Here is a 15,590-nt window from a genome sequence, read left to right on the forward strand (position 1 = left end):
AGTGAAGGTTAAAATTGCCACCATGACTGTCAGAATTGTCGGTTAAGAGGCTACATCTACTCACTCATTTATACACCACTCACTGAGCTAAACCAGGTAATGCTGGTGCTCCCCTGGGTTTTCCTATCTTCTTCTTTTAATGTTTACTTACACAAAATGCCTTGTTTTTACTGGCAATAGCCTGAATTCACACAAACACAAAAGATGATGGATTAGGTGACTTCCTAACATCACCTCCAGCCTAATACACTCACACACACACACACACACACACACACACACACACACACACACATTGCATCAGGTTAAACAAAGCATAGTTTGCCTCAGACTTAACTAATTAACTTAACTAACTTAACTTAATTGTTCTCAAGGTGACTTGAAAGTCATGAGTTCATTTACATACTTTGGCTGTAATGGAGGGCAAGTGGGTAGCGTGCACAGTCCAGCAGTTAAGAAGTGAAGGAGTTAATGAAATTGAAGAGTTGAACAGTTAATGAACTGGTAGCATGTATCAGCTACTTCTACACTCATGTACATGTTTATAAGAGTTATATACATCCTGGAGGGCTTATTACTCAGTCAAAAATGAAAACTTCAAGAAGAAGAGGACAGGCAAAAGAATTTCAATTACAACGTAGTCAGAGATGACAGAAAAATAGTACAAAACTGAACTTCACAGTGAGGAGGGTAATAATCTTGTCACGCCTGAGCAAAGAGAACTATAGGAAAATAAACCATCAAGCTCTAGTCAGCTCCATTAGGATAACATAGCAAGTGTGAGTAGAACTGAGACGTGATTCGCAGCATTGAGCTGAAGTTAAACACACGTAATGAAGCACCATAAATGCTTTGTCTTAGCTATCTGCCCTGAGAATTGTCTATAAGAAGTACATGATGAGATGGAGTTCTTCCAACTGCACACAGTCTGGAATCACCTGGGAAGGGAATCTCAGTGAGGGATTATCTGGGTCAGATTAGCCTGTGGGCATGCCTGGGAGGGACTGTTTTCATTATATTAACTGAAATATCCACTATGGGCAACACCATTCCCTGCATTTGGTCCTGGACTGTGTAACACAGGGAGGTGGCTGAGCACAAATAAGTAGGCATGCCTTTTCCTCCCACTATGTGATGTGACCAGCCTCTTCAAGCTCCTACCTATATGCTTTTCCCACAACGATGGACTACGTGACCTGGAACTGTAAGCTAAAATGAACCCTTTCTCCTGTAAGTTGCTTTTTGTCAGGCAATTTTATTGCAGCAACAGAAATGAAAGCAAGACTCAGACCACGCACAAGAGGTCAGCCCAGCCATGGCATCTGGTGAGCAGCATCAGCTCAGCCCACCAGCATAGCACGTGGTTTCAGACTGCCAACATCTTCCTGCTGAGTGAACTTCTTATTCCATTGGATGCAAACATGCACTCTGAATCCCGGCAGAGGCATTTTCTTATATTTTGTCTTTTTTATAGCAATCTCCAGCTTATCATATAGACAGATATTTAGTATAGTAGGCTGACTTTGAAACACGCCGTGTGCCTGGCCAGAAGTGGGGAATGGACACCTCAACTTTATTCTGCTTTGCCCATAACATTGTAGCAGCTTGTTAAAAGGGGCTCTGGTGGTCTATTCTAATCCTCAGTTAGATCTTCCTGGGGAATTTTTACAGTTGACATTCCTCTTACATCCCTTCACAACATTGCCAGGGATCATGTAAAGAAAGTGCTCTTGACTTTTAGGAGATGATTTCATCACATAAGAAAAAGTATGAAGTCGACACAAAGTTGGACTTCACCAGGGCAGGGTTTTGCTTTCCACGGTAGGAAATGGAAAAAAAAAAAAGAAGTGGTGGCCATATGGCAGGAGTGGTGGCCATAAAGCCTCATAAAACTGAGCTGTGTGTGGGTCTGAGGGGTGGGGAGAGATGACAGGAGCAGTGGCTTGGAGCCACCAGTGGGAATTGAAAGAAAGAGAGGAGACTAGGCCAGTGACACAGTAAGCTGGAAATTCAGATTGTTAGAGGAAAAACATCATGGGTGGTGACAGGTTCTGGGGAGACCCTGGAGCAAGTGGTTCAGGTGGGGTTGAAAAGAGATCATGGGGTATGAACAAGGAAGGCACTAAGGAAACCATGTCGCAGGCACCATTTTTATATTGCAATTGAATTTCCCTCAAACAAATAAATAAAATAAGGGAGAAAAGGAGGATATGAAGGTAGTGGACTACTTACTACAGTTTTCCAATGGAAGGAGTTCATAGGTCAACTGTATCATGAGATGGGTAGGTCATGGTAGGCTCTGGATGCACTTAAAAATCAATATTAAGCATATAAATGAACATTCTACTAATATATATGAGTTTCCCAGAATAGAGGTAATATCAGATATCACTAATGTATATGAAATAGCAGAGAAAACTCCAAAAATGCTTTTATATACTTAGGAGTGATACAGAAAATTTTTGTGACTGTAAATATTTTTTCTACTTATAGAATTGATCAGAACTGCCAGTTACCTTCTTATTCAGGCACTATTAAGGGATCAAATGAGAACATTGAGGAGGTGATGGGTGCAGAACTTGATACACAGGAGGCTCTTGGGGGAAACTGATGGTTTTCTGTGCAGAGAAAGATGGGACCACCTGAAGTAACTTCTATATCAAGGATTCCTTCACCTACATTGGTACCTTGCCATTTGTAAGTGATTGTTTTTCTAGTATTTATGTGAAGAATTCCTTATTAAGAAATAGGAGGTTGGAGAGATGGATGAGCATCCCTATATTCCTAAAAATGCCAGCTGGTGCAGCAGCTGGCTAATAAATCCCTAGAGCAAACTAAGACTAGCCCTAAGGGTGATATCCAGGTTCAGCAATAAGACCATCTCAATCAATAAATGGACAGCAACTGAAGGGGGCTCTGGGCCCCCAACATACACCAGTACTATTCACAAACATGTGCCCTCAACACATGTTAACACATACACACACACACACACACACACACACACACACACACACACACACCACGGGGTAAGGGAGCAACAGATATTCTGCTTCCAGAGGTTACATACACTGGTGGAGGTGGGAATATTATGGTTGTTGTTAATACAACTGACTAGTAATGGTTTTATAATCATGGATACATACTAAGAAACTAAATCCTGAACCAAATGCATAAACACAGTAAAACAAACAAAAAACAAAACCCTAACTCTTAAAGTTAGAAGGCGAAAGACAAACTAAGAACATTATTCACAGCATATAGGAAGGAAAAAGAATACTCAAAAAGGTGTTATAAAATAATGAGGAATATATAAACAATAATTTTAAAAAGTTAAGAATGTGAAAGGGGACTAAATTATAAAGACTAATAAATATATAAGAACATGTTTTTTTTCAGGAGGAAAGACCTCCCAACCACTAGGAATGAGAATCGGAACTACTGAATTTTGGTTGACAGTTGACATTAAAAACAAAACAAACAACAACAGCAAAAAAAAAAAAAACCAAACAAACAACCAAAAAGCCAACCTTAATAACATTGTTTTTTGAGGCAACATCTTTCTATGTAGCCCTGGCTGGCCTGAAACTCTAAGTAGACAGGCTGATCTCAAACTCAGAGATCCACTTGCCTCTGCCTCCTGGGATCAAAGGTGTGCACCACCATGTCCATCCTAATATGCATTCAAACATTTCCTTTCTGAGAACCTATTCTAAGGAGGTAAGTAGACAAATAAACAAAAAAAAAGATATTTATCTAGGGATTAGTAACAGCAGAAAAATACTTAGAAGTATTAGAAGTCATGAATAGATTTGCAATAGATTTTTGAATGAAAATGTAAGACCGCATACTTTTGTATGAAAACTCTGTGTGTGTGTGTGTGTGTGTGTGTGTGTGTGTGTGTGTGTGTGTGTGTGTGTGTGTATGTCTGTGTCTGTGTGTCTGTGCATCTGTATCTGTGTGGATAAGCCCCCAAATATCTGAAAGTCCCCAAATGGGTCAGTGATTTTGAGTGCAGGAATGTGTTGATACATTTGTTTTCTCCTTATTGTTGAACAGTTTGGATTGTATACAAGGACCATTTCCAACACTGCTGAGATCTTTGTTCATGTCCCTGCTCTGCCCTGAACCCCTCTTACTTCCACTCTCTGTTCTAATGTACACCCTAGAAAGTCTTTGTTTATCACTCTCCTTGGAATGGAAGCACCGCCACTCTCCTTCATACTTCAGCCCCTTTCCCTGCATTAGTTGGTGCTTAACACCAACTAATATATTTTCATTTCATTTGTTTATTTATTTGTATGACTTCCTCACCTGCACTAGAGAGTAACCTCACAAGGGCCCAGTGCTGAGAACAGTGTCAATGATCATGAATTTAATAAGTAAGTGATGAATTGGTAAATGAAATAATGTCCATTCTAAGCTGAACATTGTAGTTGGGGTTTTCTCCAGTCCCACTCGGGCCTGCAGCCACTCAGACCCAAGTAAACACACAGAGACTTGCATTGCTTATGAACTGTATGGACGTGGCAGGCTTCTTGTTATCTAGTTCTTATATCTTAAATTAACCCAATTCTATTAATCTATAAGTTGCCACATGGCTTGTGGCTTACCGGTACTTTACATCTTGCTTCTCATGGCGGCAGTGGCTGGCAGTCTTCTGACTCAGCCTTCCTCCTCCCAGAATTCTCCTCTCTGCTTATCCTGCCTATACTATACTTCCAGCCTGGCTACTGGCCAATCAGCATTTTATTTATCAATCAATCATAGCAAAACATTACAGCATACAGAAAGACATCCCCAGCAGAACATCCTACAAAATAATTCCCAGAAAATACCTTAAGGGGAGGAGAATTATTCACTTATAGACACTTGGAGTTTTGTTTAGGTCCACCTCTATCAAAGAGAAAATTTTTTACTAACATTCAGGTTAATTTTTATGTTAAATTTTACTTAGCTAAGTAGTTATGAGTTTAACTAGGCTCTGGCGGTGGGGCTTACATCCATTTTCTCTTTTGAATCTGTGATCATCACTGAATTAAATAACTTGTACCCAAGACTGCTGAAAGTCCATTCCCCCAATGTGTTACCTATTTCAGGGAAAATTCAAGGAAGAACCCAGAAATTTCATGGTGGAAAAAAACCCTGAATTTCCTTCTTATCGAGTTTGTGAATATTGTTTCCTCTGGTAAATAGGGAGACGGCACTTCCCCCTCCTCAATACCTGAATTAGGACCCGATGAGTTCTCTGAATTTAGGGCTAGAAACCCTTAGAAAGATACACCCACCACTCCAGTGATATCGGGTGCTTGGACTTCATAGTGCTGCTGTATCTGTTTAGAATATGAGAGAAAATACTAGGAAAAGAAGAGCAATCCCAAACTTGGATTCACCTGTTTGTTTCTCAGCGGCTGGACCACTTCTCTGACGCACAGCTCCAGATCCGTGACGTAGTCCCTCTCCGTCTGTATCAGCTCCCCGATGATTTTCGCCCGCTTTGCCATCATCCTTTGCATCTGCTGCTCTTCCTCAGGGGTTTGGGTCTCAGCCGAGCAGCGCTCAGTCTGTGGCGTCATCTTTTCTGTTAAACAACATGTTCAGGTGAGATGATCTGCCGACGTTTCTTTTTCCTCCAGAACATACATACAGTGCAGGGTTGTTGTTAGCCAAGCAAAAGGCTTAGCTATCTTTACTGTGGATTCCAGGAAGTCCTATGTTAGTTCTCCACTAGATAGGAAGCCTATAAAATCATAAATAAGATGAAGACAAGAGAGAACTACTTCTACAATGTTATGAAATGATATTCAAATGTCATGGCTTCTGACACATCCTGTTGCTAGAATCTCAGTCTACAAAGTTTACCTTCAGTTTGGAGATAGAATGTATAAAAACTCAACTCAGAACTTCTGAACATGTCTGCTTTTGAAAATGAGGAACATTTTAATTAGGAAGCGAAATGCCTCCCAATTCTTTTTGTCCCTATTACTAAAACTAAAAACTAAAAAGTCAGTAATACTCAATGGAATGAAAATCAATTGAATGTGATTGGGTTTTTTTTTTCTTTTCATTCATAATCAGAACCCATGAACAGTGAGACAGTGGGGGATTAAAAAATTTCAACTACGATTTCTCATGGATTATCTGATATTGTGTAAATCTTGTTATTTCTTAATTATTGAACCAACCTGTTTGTTTGTTTGAAGTCATGGTATTGAGAGGTTGAAATAAATGGTATGTCTCATATGCAGCCAAGTCTCATATGCATACCCATCATTTGTATGGGATATTAAGGCAAGAAAGTTAAAATCATCAAGGAAAAACTTCTCACAACAATGTGAAACTCTGGAAGCTACAAACTAACTGTCCACCATAAGTTCAGACCAGGACCTGAAATCAGAGAAGTCATAGACATCAGGGTGCTCTCTCTCTCTCTCTCTGTGTGTGTGTGTGTGTGTGTGTGTGTGTGTGTGTGTGTGTGTGTGTGTGTGTGTGTGTGTGTGTGTCTTATTCAAGACTGAAGCTTAACTTATATGTCAGTCTCTGAAGTTGGACACATAATTTTATATCATTTAAGATTAATATTATTCTTGTAACTGATATGTGAGAAATCTTCAATGTTAATAAAATAAACATTGCAAAAGGATCTTGAAAACTCTACAGAAAATAAAAAGGTACAAACCACAATATGTACAAGAGGAAATAAACAGAGCTCTTTACCTGGTTGGCCCTGGAAATGGAGCTAATGGGCTGCTGGAGGAGGGTTCAGGAGAGGAATCAATGGTCTGTAATAAAGAGGCTTGCCCAAGAAGGCAAAGAGCCTTCCCTTCCTGCCTGCCTAACTCTTGCAATCTAGAAAAGCGCATAACCAAACATTTCTGGAGAATGTTGTAAAGGAAACTCCAACATCAGATTGTACTAGAACTGGCATCAATCCTTCTGTCATTAGGAAAGACCATGGCTTTGACAAGTGACATAAAAACACGTGATTTAACAAACTTAGACCATTCCATGTTAAAGAAACAATCTCCAGGGGCTGTATCAACAGACAGAATCTATATAAGGAGAATGAATGTCAGGGTGGGGGTGTTCTGTAGCCTTCATATTTTTATTTGTTAAGGGAATTTTGGGTATGCTTGTTAATCAGTACAGATTTTAATAGACAGTGGCATAATCCTGTATTTCAGAGCCCCCAAATTAAAAGGACAAGTTATACCCAGTGCCGTTACTATTAGTTCTATGTGATGTGAAAGCAAGAAAGTCCTTTGTCTGGGAAGACACAGCAGTGAGCAGCCATGTACACAGCTATTGAGAACCTTTAAGGATTCTTATTGTTGTGATTTTGTTTTGAGGTTAGGGTGAACTTGAATTCTCTAAGCAACTGAGGATGACCTTAAATTTTTGGTCCTCCTGACTCTGCCTCCTATGTGCTGGGATTACAGTGTATACCACCATGTCTAATTTTTAAATTTATGCAATACTATGAATCAAACCCAGGGGTTGTACATGTTAAACAAGCATTCAAATGACAGTAGCAGTAGCAGGAACAACAAAGACAGGGAAGTAGTTTTAAAGTTTTTTAAAAAATATTGTATATACTTAAAGGTATACAATATCATTTAAATCACATATATAGAGAAATGACTTGATAGGGGCTGTGAGACAGGGTAGAGAGAGACTGACAACATGTAAGGAGTCTTTACTTCAGAGATATATGAAATATAGCACAGAAAATCATGTCTCTAGCAGAGTGTAGAATATTAACTAAGGTGTGTTACTTTTGTTTATGTTGCATTTGTTTAACTATTAAGCTGTATTACTGTGCCTCTCCAAAACACCTGATGGGCTAATAAAGAACTCAATGGCCAATAGCCAGGCAGGAGAAAGGATAGGCGGGGCTGGCAGGCAGAGAGAATATTTAGAAGGAGAAATCTAGGAGACAGAAAGAAGTAGCCAGAGAAGAAGGAGGACTCCGGGACCAGCCACCCAGCTACACAGCAAGCCACAGAGTAAGAATAAGATTTACAGAAGTAAGAGAACAGAAAGAGCCCAGAGGCAAAAGGTAGACAGGATAAATTAAAGCAAGTTGGCAAGAAACAAGCCAAGCTAAGGCCATTCATTTATAATTAAGAATAAGCCTCCATGTGTGATTTATTTGGGAGCTGGGTGGCAGGTCCCCAAAAGATCAAAGACCAACCAACAATGGCTGTGAGCAGAGAGCTCACAGCCAACCCTAACACTAACCCTGAGTCCACTTACTTAACATTGTCTTGAAAACTAGACAAACACACGTTACAAAAACAATCTTAGAACCTAACAAGGACCTTTATCTATCTTTGTCAAGGTAATACCCCTAACACATGTCCCTAGACTCCTTCCAGTTCTAAATTCCAGTCCTCAATTCCATGTCCACTTCTTCCCGACCTGTTCCAGTTGCTGTACTTTAAGACATACTACAACAGATTTTTTAAAAATTAAAAATGACATAGTTTTTTTTTCTAGTGCTACATAGCAGCTCAGTCACAGCTGTGGACCCTGGGGGCCTTTTGGTTGATATAAGATGTTGGTCAAGATATTCAGTTTCAAAAGCGTTTCTCAGCAGCAAAAACCTTCTCATAGAATTCAGAGTTGAGCAACCTTCTAGATATCTTTGTTTGCTCTTCTGACTCAAGTTTATGACAGGAACAAAGACTCACCTTGCATCATTTTATGGTCAGATCTCCAAACATTTTGATGTTTGCCTGCATTCTTAAACTAACGACTTCTCTACACAATGTATTGTGGACACCAAGTTTTGTTTTAACAAGCTCCTTCTCGCCTTTAAAACTTTTTTGTGCATTTGATTTATACCATGTTTTACACAGAAACATATCTGTAGCACAGCCCAGCCAATAGCTACCACCACAGTCAGCAGGCAGCTGTAAAACCAACATGCAGCCCAGACTAAAAGAACATTTACATTCTTATAACCAAAAATAACAATACCCTTGGTTGTTAAAGGAGGAATGTGTGGCAACTCTTTCCGCCATTCTCCACCTCTGTAGCCTGCAAACATTCTTCTTGGAGCTCTGGTGATGAACTTGAACCATTTTTATCAAATTTAATTGTTAAACTTTGTGAGCATTCACAGTCAAGGATGAATGACAGCTGCCAGAGCGCTGTAGAGAAGACAGAAATCACGGAGCATCTTATGTGGAAGCTCCTCGGGATCCTTAACACAACACAAATGTTAAGCTTCCCTACAGGCAGATCATCCACAGAGATCTGGGATCTTTAAAGAAATGCAGATGATAAGCGAACCCTAGGCCAGGAAGCCATGGGATTCTTTATTCTATACTGTTCATGTTGGTTCTCATTTAAATCTCTGGTGTTAGTAACATGTGAAAGCATAAATATGCTCTGCTCTGTGCTTCACTTCCTGTGCAGCACTCAGCACATGGCATGAAACAGCCACACTTTAGTGTACAGGACACTTGCTGTTAGGGTCTTTTGCCCAAATATAAGATAACATGAGAATTTGGAAAGCTTGTGAAACAGTCTAAATTAAACTGCCATGTTTTGCTAATTATTTGAATTCTCCTTTTACACATCTTCATTTTGTGATCAGTTTTATTGGGACATAATCCATCCCATATCCAAAAATATATTATTTAGCTTTCTATCACCCCAGGGCAAATAGTTATCCCACTGTTTTATGATTGACAACTAGTCCAGAAAAACAGTTTGTTCCTAACATGGACAGATAAGACGGGAGAGAAGGAGGAAAATCTGGAAGTCTGTGTGAGGACTGAGATGGACTTTAAAACCCTGAGAACTCACTGGGGAGGGCACATGCATGAGGAAGACCCTGGTCCTTTATGGATACAAAGGATATGAAAAGATGTCCAATGGCAAGGGAGGTGGCAGGATGGGGAAGCAAAGGCTTCCTTCACTGGTAGCCAGGTTCTACATAGAATTAGTCTGCACAGAATTAGTGATGTGTTTGTTGCTGCTAATATTGCTGCTTCTACTGCTCTCTGGGGGTAGACTTAACAAGAGATTTTTTTCAAACTGTGAAGTAATATATATTTATAACAACTATTGTCAAAGGTAAGTACATAGACTTCGGAGCCAGGAAATGTGGGTTTAAACTTTGACCTGACCATTTATTAGAGCTGTAATCTTCAGCAAACGCTTTAACACTTTAGAGGTAAAATTCCTCATCCGTAAATTAGGATAATGATAGGAAACATTAGAAAGAAGTTTTGGGAATGAAAATAATTGATGTTCATTAAACATTTGCAAAGTGTAACATATTTATAGCACATGTCAGGTAAATGGTTGTTATGATTAGCTGTGTTCTCTTTTGTAGTTGTAATAAGGTTTTCACTGGATTAATAGCTGTTTTATAGTTTAGTGTATAGCCTCTCACAAAATGTTTTCAGGCATGGACAGACATATGATTATAATAGTTCATTTATTTTATTTTTAACAGTAGTAAGTTCACACGCATCTTCTGCAACTTTTGTACTTTTAAAGTGATCTTTATTTTTAAAACAATTTTCTTTAAAAATAGTTTTAACTTATATTTATTACTATTATTGTGTGTGTAGGGGGGTATGCACTCAAGGAGAAGACAACTTTGTGGAATTGGTTTTTTCCTTTCCATGAGTTCCAGGGGTAAAACTCAGGTCATCACACTTTTGTAGCAAGTCCTTTACCTGGGGAGCCATCTTGTGGGCCCCTATTGTACCTTATACAGTATGTAGTGGGAACCTCTTTTGAAATACGTGCATACTGTTTCAACAGTGGGATAGTGGTATCACCACATCTATTGCCTATTATCTAATCTTTATTCTTTGTGTGTGTGTGTGTGTGTGTGTGTGTGTGTGTGTGTGTGTGTGTGTGTAAGAGAGAGAGAGAGAGAGAGAGAGAGAGAGAGAGAGAGAGAGAGAGAGAGAGAGAGAGAGAGAGAGAGAGAGACAGGGAGAGAGAGAGAGAGAGAGAGAGAGAGAGAGAGAGAGAGAGAGAGAGAGAGAGAGACAGGGAGAGAGAGAGACGGGGAGAGAGAGAGAGCGCGCTGAAGTCTAACTAGATTATAATACTTATATCTAGGACACATTTTAAATCAAGACCAGAAAGAGGGAACACACTCAGGAGAAGAGTAGAAATGCAACTGTCAGAAGTGCTTCAGAAGAAGCACATTAATATCACAGTCCTTCCCCAGTCTTTGCTCTGGATGAGGACAGAGAGAAAGTTTCCTCTGATAGAACTCTGAGTGGCTCAGCTATGAGTTTTGGATCTGAGCTTATCGAATGTTTAACAATTAATTATTAAGCCCTAAAACTGTCCTGGGAACTAGGATACATCTATTTTTAAACATCAATTAATGAGTCTCTTTTCTCACGACACTTCACTTCTGGTGGGGGAGGAACACACAGAGGTGCAATGTGTCATTTCAGATCCTCAAAGGTGATGAGTGATATGGGGGAGATGAAGCAAGGAGGGGTGCTGGTGAGAGCCCAGACTCCATGATGATTTTAAAACAGTGACCAAGAAGGGCTGACTATTAAGCAAGAATTTGAAGGACTGGAAAGACAGATAAGTGGCTTTTAGTGAAGAAACTGGTTAGTGGGAAGCTGGGGCCCAAATGGGCAAACTTCATTTAGGTTGAGGAAGGTCAGTGGTCAGGAAAAGAGATAAGAGAACTGCAGGAAAGGATAGCATTGGAGAGACTGTGGTGTCTCAAAAGGGTTTTAAGCATGCATACATAGTATAAGACAAGGGCATTAATACATTTAAATGTTTTGAAGTTAAGCATAAACATTAAAACACTGAGGCCAACCACTCAAATATGTGACATTTCAAAACCCATGGAGACAAAATGGAATGAGAGGGCAAACAAGCAATCCATAGGAGGAAAAAAACAGACAGACAGGAACAAGTATAGTGTAGTCACTCCAGTCACGAGAAATCAATAGCCAGCAACCAACCGAGTGTTTAGAAATCTTTAGGCTGTCCACCCAAGAGAACCAAGCACTTGGGAAAAGTAGGAGTGAACTTCCTTTGTAAATGCTGCGCAAAAAGCAGTTGGGAGACGAACAATGTGGCTATTTCTGTACTGGACTAAACAGACTACAGGGTAAAATGAGAATAGGCACAGCATGACATTAACATGAGCTGTTTATCGGGAAGACAGGAAAATCCAAGCTCCATGTGAACATCACAACACGACGTGACATCACAACAGAACACAACATCACAACACAACATGACATCACAACACGACGTGACACCACAACATGACACGACATCACAATAAGACATGACATCACAACACTTGAAAACTGTGTGCAGAATTAGACAAACCACCCCAGCCATGATCTGTAGCACTGAGAACACAGTGCAGTACCTGGTAGGCCTGCCAGGAAAGAAAACATTTCCAACAGGCACTCAGAGATACGGTTTCTTCCCAAGACCTCATGTAACCTTTCTGAAAATGTGCCATACTCTATAAGTCATAAAGTTTCAAAGAACTGGTAAATAAGAACCACAACTTCAGTGAAATTGAGGTAGAAATTAGCAAAACTTAATGGCTAATATGCTTTGGAACTAATACTAAAACTCCCGATTTACTAATTGTGATAGAAAAAAATTAAAATATGGGCCAGAGGATGGCTCGGTGGGTGAAAAGTCTCATCTTGTAGTTTAATGACCTGAGTTTCATTCTCAGAAACTATATAGAAGTGGAAAGAGTTGTTCCCCAACCTTCAAGTGCACTCCTTGGTGCACACACCTACACACACACACACACACACACACACACACACACACACACACACACACAGAGGCACACACATATCACACACTAATAATAAATGTAACTAACTATGGACAAGACATTGTCATTTTAAAAAATAAATATATGTTACTTCTAAAGATATGGAAAATCCTACATACCAAAACATGTATAGTGTACTTAAAGCCAAATATGCTAAAAATGCTTAAATTCATGTATAAGAAAAGACGCAAGGGGGCCTCCCCTTCACCATGCAGCTAGAGTGCTGCATCTCTCAACTGTCATCAGAAAGGCTCTTTTGCAGTAAACGGGACTTATACAGCGAGCCACACTGGTCAACATACAGAGAATAAGACACAGTAGAGAGCGCAGCACTAAACTGGACATCTATATCACACTGCTTGCCCCCAAGGCTCTGGGATCATCACAGAACAGGGGACAGAAAGGTTGTAAGAGCCAGAGGGAGTGGACATCGGGAGTGAAACACTAGTTGCAGGACATGGCAGTCCTGCTGCACACATGAACTCACAGTGGCCATGACTATGTGCCCAAGACCTCCTCAGAATTGAGCCAGATGAAATCCGAGTATGGATGGGGAGGGCCTCATGAAGTCCCACCCCTACCTGAGTAGCCACAGGCGATTGATGGCCAGAGAGGGAGGGGAGGGAATTTTAGCTTTATTCCCTAAAAGACACTATTTCTCAGAGCCAGCTATTGTAAACAAGATCAATGCACCATATTTAGAAATAAAACTTTGAGTTTTAATAAAATAAAAATAGAGAATCTTAAAAGTACTGGAGAAGAAAAGACCTGCAAAGAAATAACAATGGGATCCACGAATGAATGATAGGAAGAGGAAAATGCCTTCGAGGGGTCAAGAGAAAAGAATTACTGCCCTAGAACTGTGCTTAGCAGGAGTCTCTCAAGGATGAAGAGCCAATAAACATTCATTTTATCAACAAATATCCTCATTAAAGGAAATCTGAGCGATTTTCCCTCACAGAGCAAAAGCTTTCATGGGGAATATTGAAATGAGAAAGGAATCAGAAGGGAGAAGGAACATGAACAGGAGGAGAAAAATAAGAAGCTCTTGGTCAGGGTTTCTATTGCTGTGATGAAACACCATGACAATAGCAACTTGGGGAGGAAAGAGCTTATTTTTGGCTTATGCTTCCACATAACAGTTCATCATCAAAGGAAGTCAGGAGAGGAATTCAAGCAGGGGAGGAACCTGGAGGCAAGAGCTGATGTAGAGGCCATGGAGGGATGTTGCTTACTGGCTTGCTCCACATGGCTTGCTCAGCCTGCTTTCTTATAGAACCCGGACCTAGCCCAGGGATGGCACTATCCACAATGGACTTGCCTCTCTCACATGAATCACTAATTTAAAAAATGCTCTACAGGTTTGCCCGTAGCCCGATCTTATGGATGCATTTTCTCAACTGAAGTTCCCTCCTTTCAAATGACTCTAGCTTGTATCAAGTTGACATAACTAGCCTGCACAGAGGCTAAGAAAGGGCCAAGGGTGATGGTGTGCGCACCTTTAATCCCAACACTCTGGAAGCAGAGGCAGGTACATCTCTGTAAATTCAAGGCCAGCCTGGTTTACATTGTGAGTTCTCAAAAACAGGAAACAGCTAGAGAAATAATAAATTGACAACATTTTCTCATCCTAAAATATTTTCTTTTTATCCACAGAGCAACACAGTGCAAGAAAGTGACATGCTGAAACATATTATGGAGAAAATGCTGAAACTCTAAGGATAGAGAAGTGCTTCTAGGAGCATCTTGGGTAGATAATTCAGAGGGAAAACGATTTGATCTTGGCCCCTTGAAGTTTATATTTTAGGATACAAGACCACCTGTTTTCAAACATAAGGGAATTTGGACCTTTGTATTTTCTCTGAAAATATTCTAATAATAAGAATTTTACTTAAGTAAAAATGAATCCCTAAACGAAAGTAGAGTAGGAAGCTAGAAATATTTAGAGAAATGCATTTCAAAGTGTAATCTAGGGGCTGGAGAGAGAGAGGATTGCTCTTGGACGCAGGTTCGATTTCCAGCACCCACATAGTGGCTCACAACCATCTGTAATTCTGGTTCCAGACTATCTAACACCTTCTTCTAGTTCCCCATTGGTACCAGGAATTCCTGTGATATGCATACATACATTCAGGCACAACAGTCATATGCATGCATGCATAAATGAATAAATCCTATTAAAAAAATAAGGTGGAGAACTGGATTTGGTGGTGTACACCTTCAATCCCAGCCCTCTGGAGGCAGAGGCAGTAGAATCCAATGTTTAAATCCAGTCTCAAAAATAAAAAATTTGAGGGTGGAGGAGTTTCCTGACATCAGCCTGTAGCCTTGACGTGCATATCACAGGTAAGCACACACATATGAGCATACATACACTACACACACAAACACATGTACACACTACTCTAAATGGTAACATGATCACTTTTCTCTGGTGGTGCACATAGCACCTTCCAGTACTATAAAAGCCAGCCAATAGGGATGGTCTCCATGTTTCTCCATGTTCTATGGTTCAAGTATGTGGTGTCTTCAGCAATATGGTCTTATCATGGTCTAAAGGATTACCAAGAGCAATGGTGATAGTCTGTGACATTTGGGCATCAGCAGGACCCCACTGAACAACATCTCCAAAAGAAGTAACCCGTTCCTGGCACTGGGCTTTACTAGTTAGAGGTTTAGTAGGAGCACTGTTGCTCCATGATAGGGTGACCCCATTTAAATGCTGACAAGTGCTAATTATACATTCGAAAGGTCTTGAGTCTTAGTTACCTCT

The 15,590-nt window shown here is 40.1% G+C and overlaps 1 protein-coding gene across 1 annotated transcript in view; it reads right to left on the reverse strand.

Annotated features, from left to right (window-relative positions):
• The window catches only part of Arhgef38 (Rho guanine nucleotide exchange factor 38), a 122,420-nt gene that overhangs the window by 86,754 nt on the left and 20,076 nt on the right, over positions 1-15,590 (reverse strand). The window contains exon 2 of the mRNA XM_052730848.1: positions 5,394-5,581. Within this exon, the coding sequence (XP_052586808.1) occupies positions 5,394-5,581 (188 nt within the window). The remainder of the gene's footprint in view (positions 1-5,393; positions 5,582-15,590) is intronic.

This window comes from Peromyscus californicus, unplaced genomic scaffold, assembly GCF_007827085.1.
Source record: "Peromyscus californicus insignis strain IS unplaced genomic scaffold, ASM782708v3 Scaffold_9__1_contigs__length_137607984, whole genome shotgun sequence".
Taxonomy (NCBI): Eukaryota; Metazoa; Chordata; class Mammalia; order Rodentia; family Cricetidae; genus Peromyscus; species Peromyscus californicus.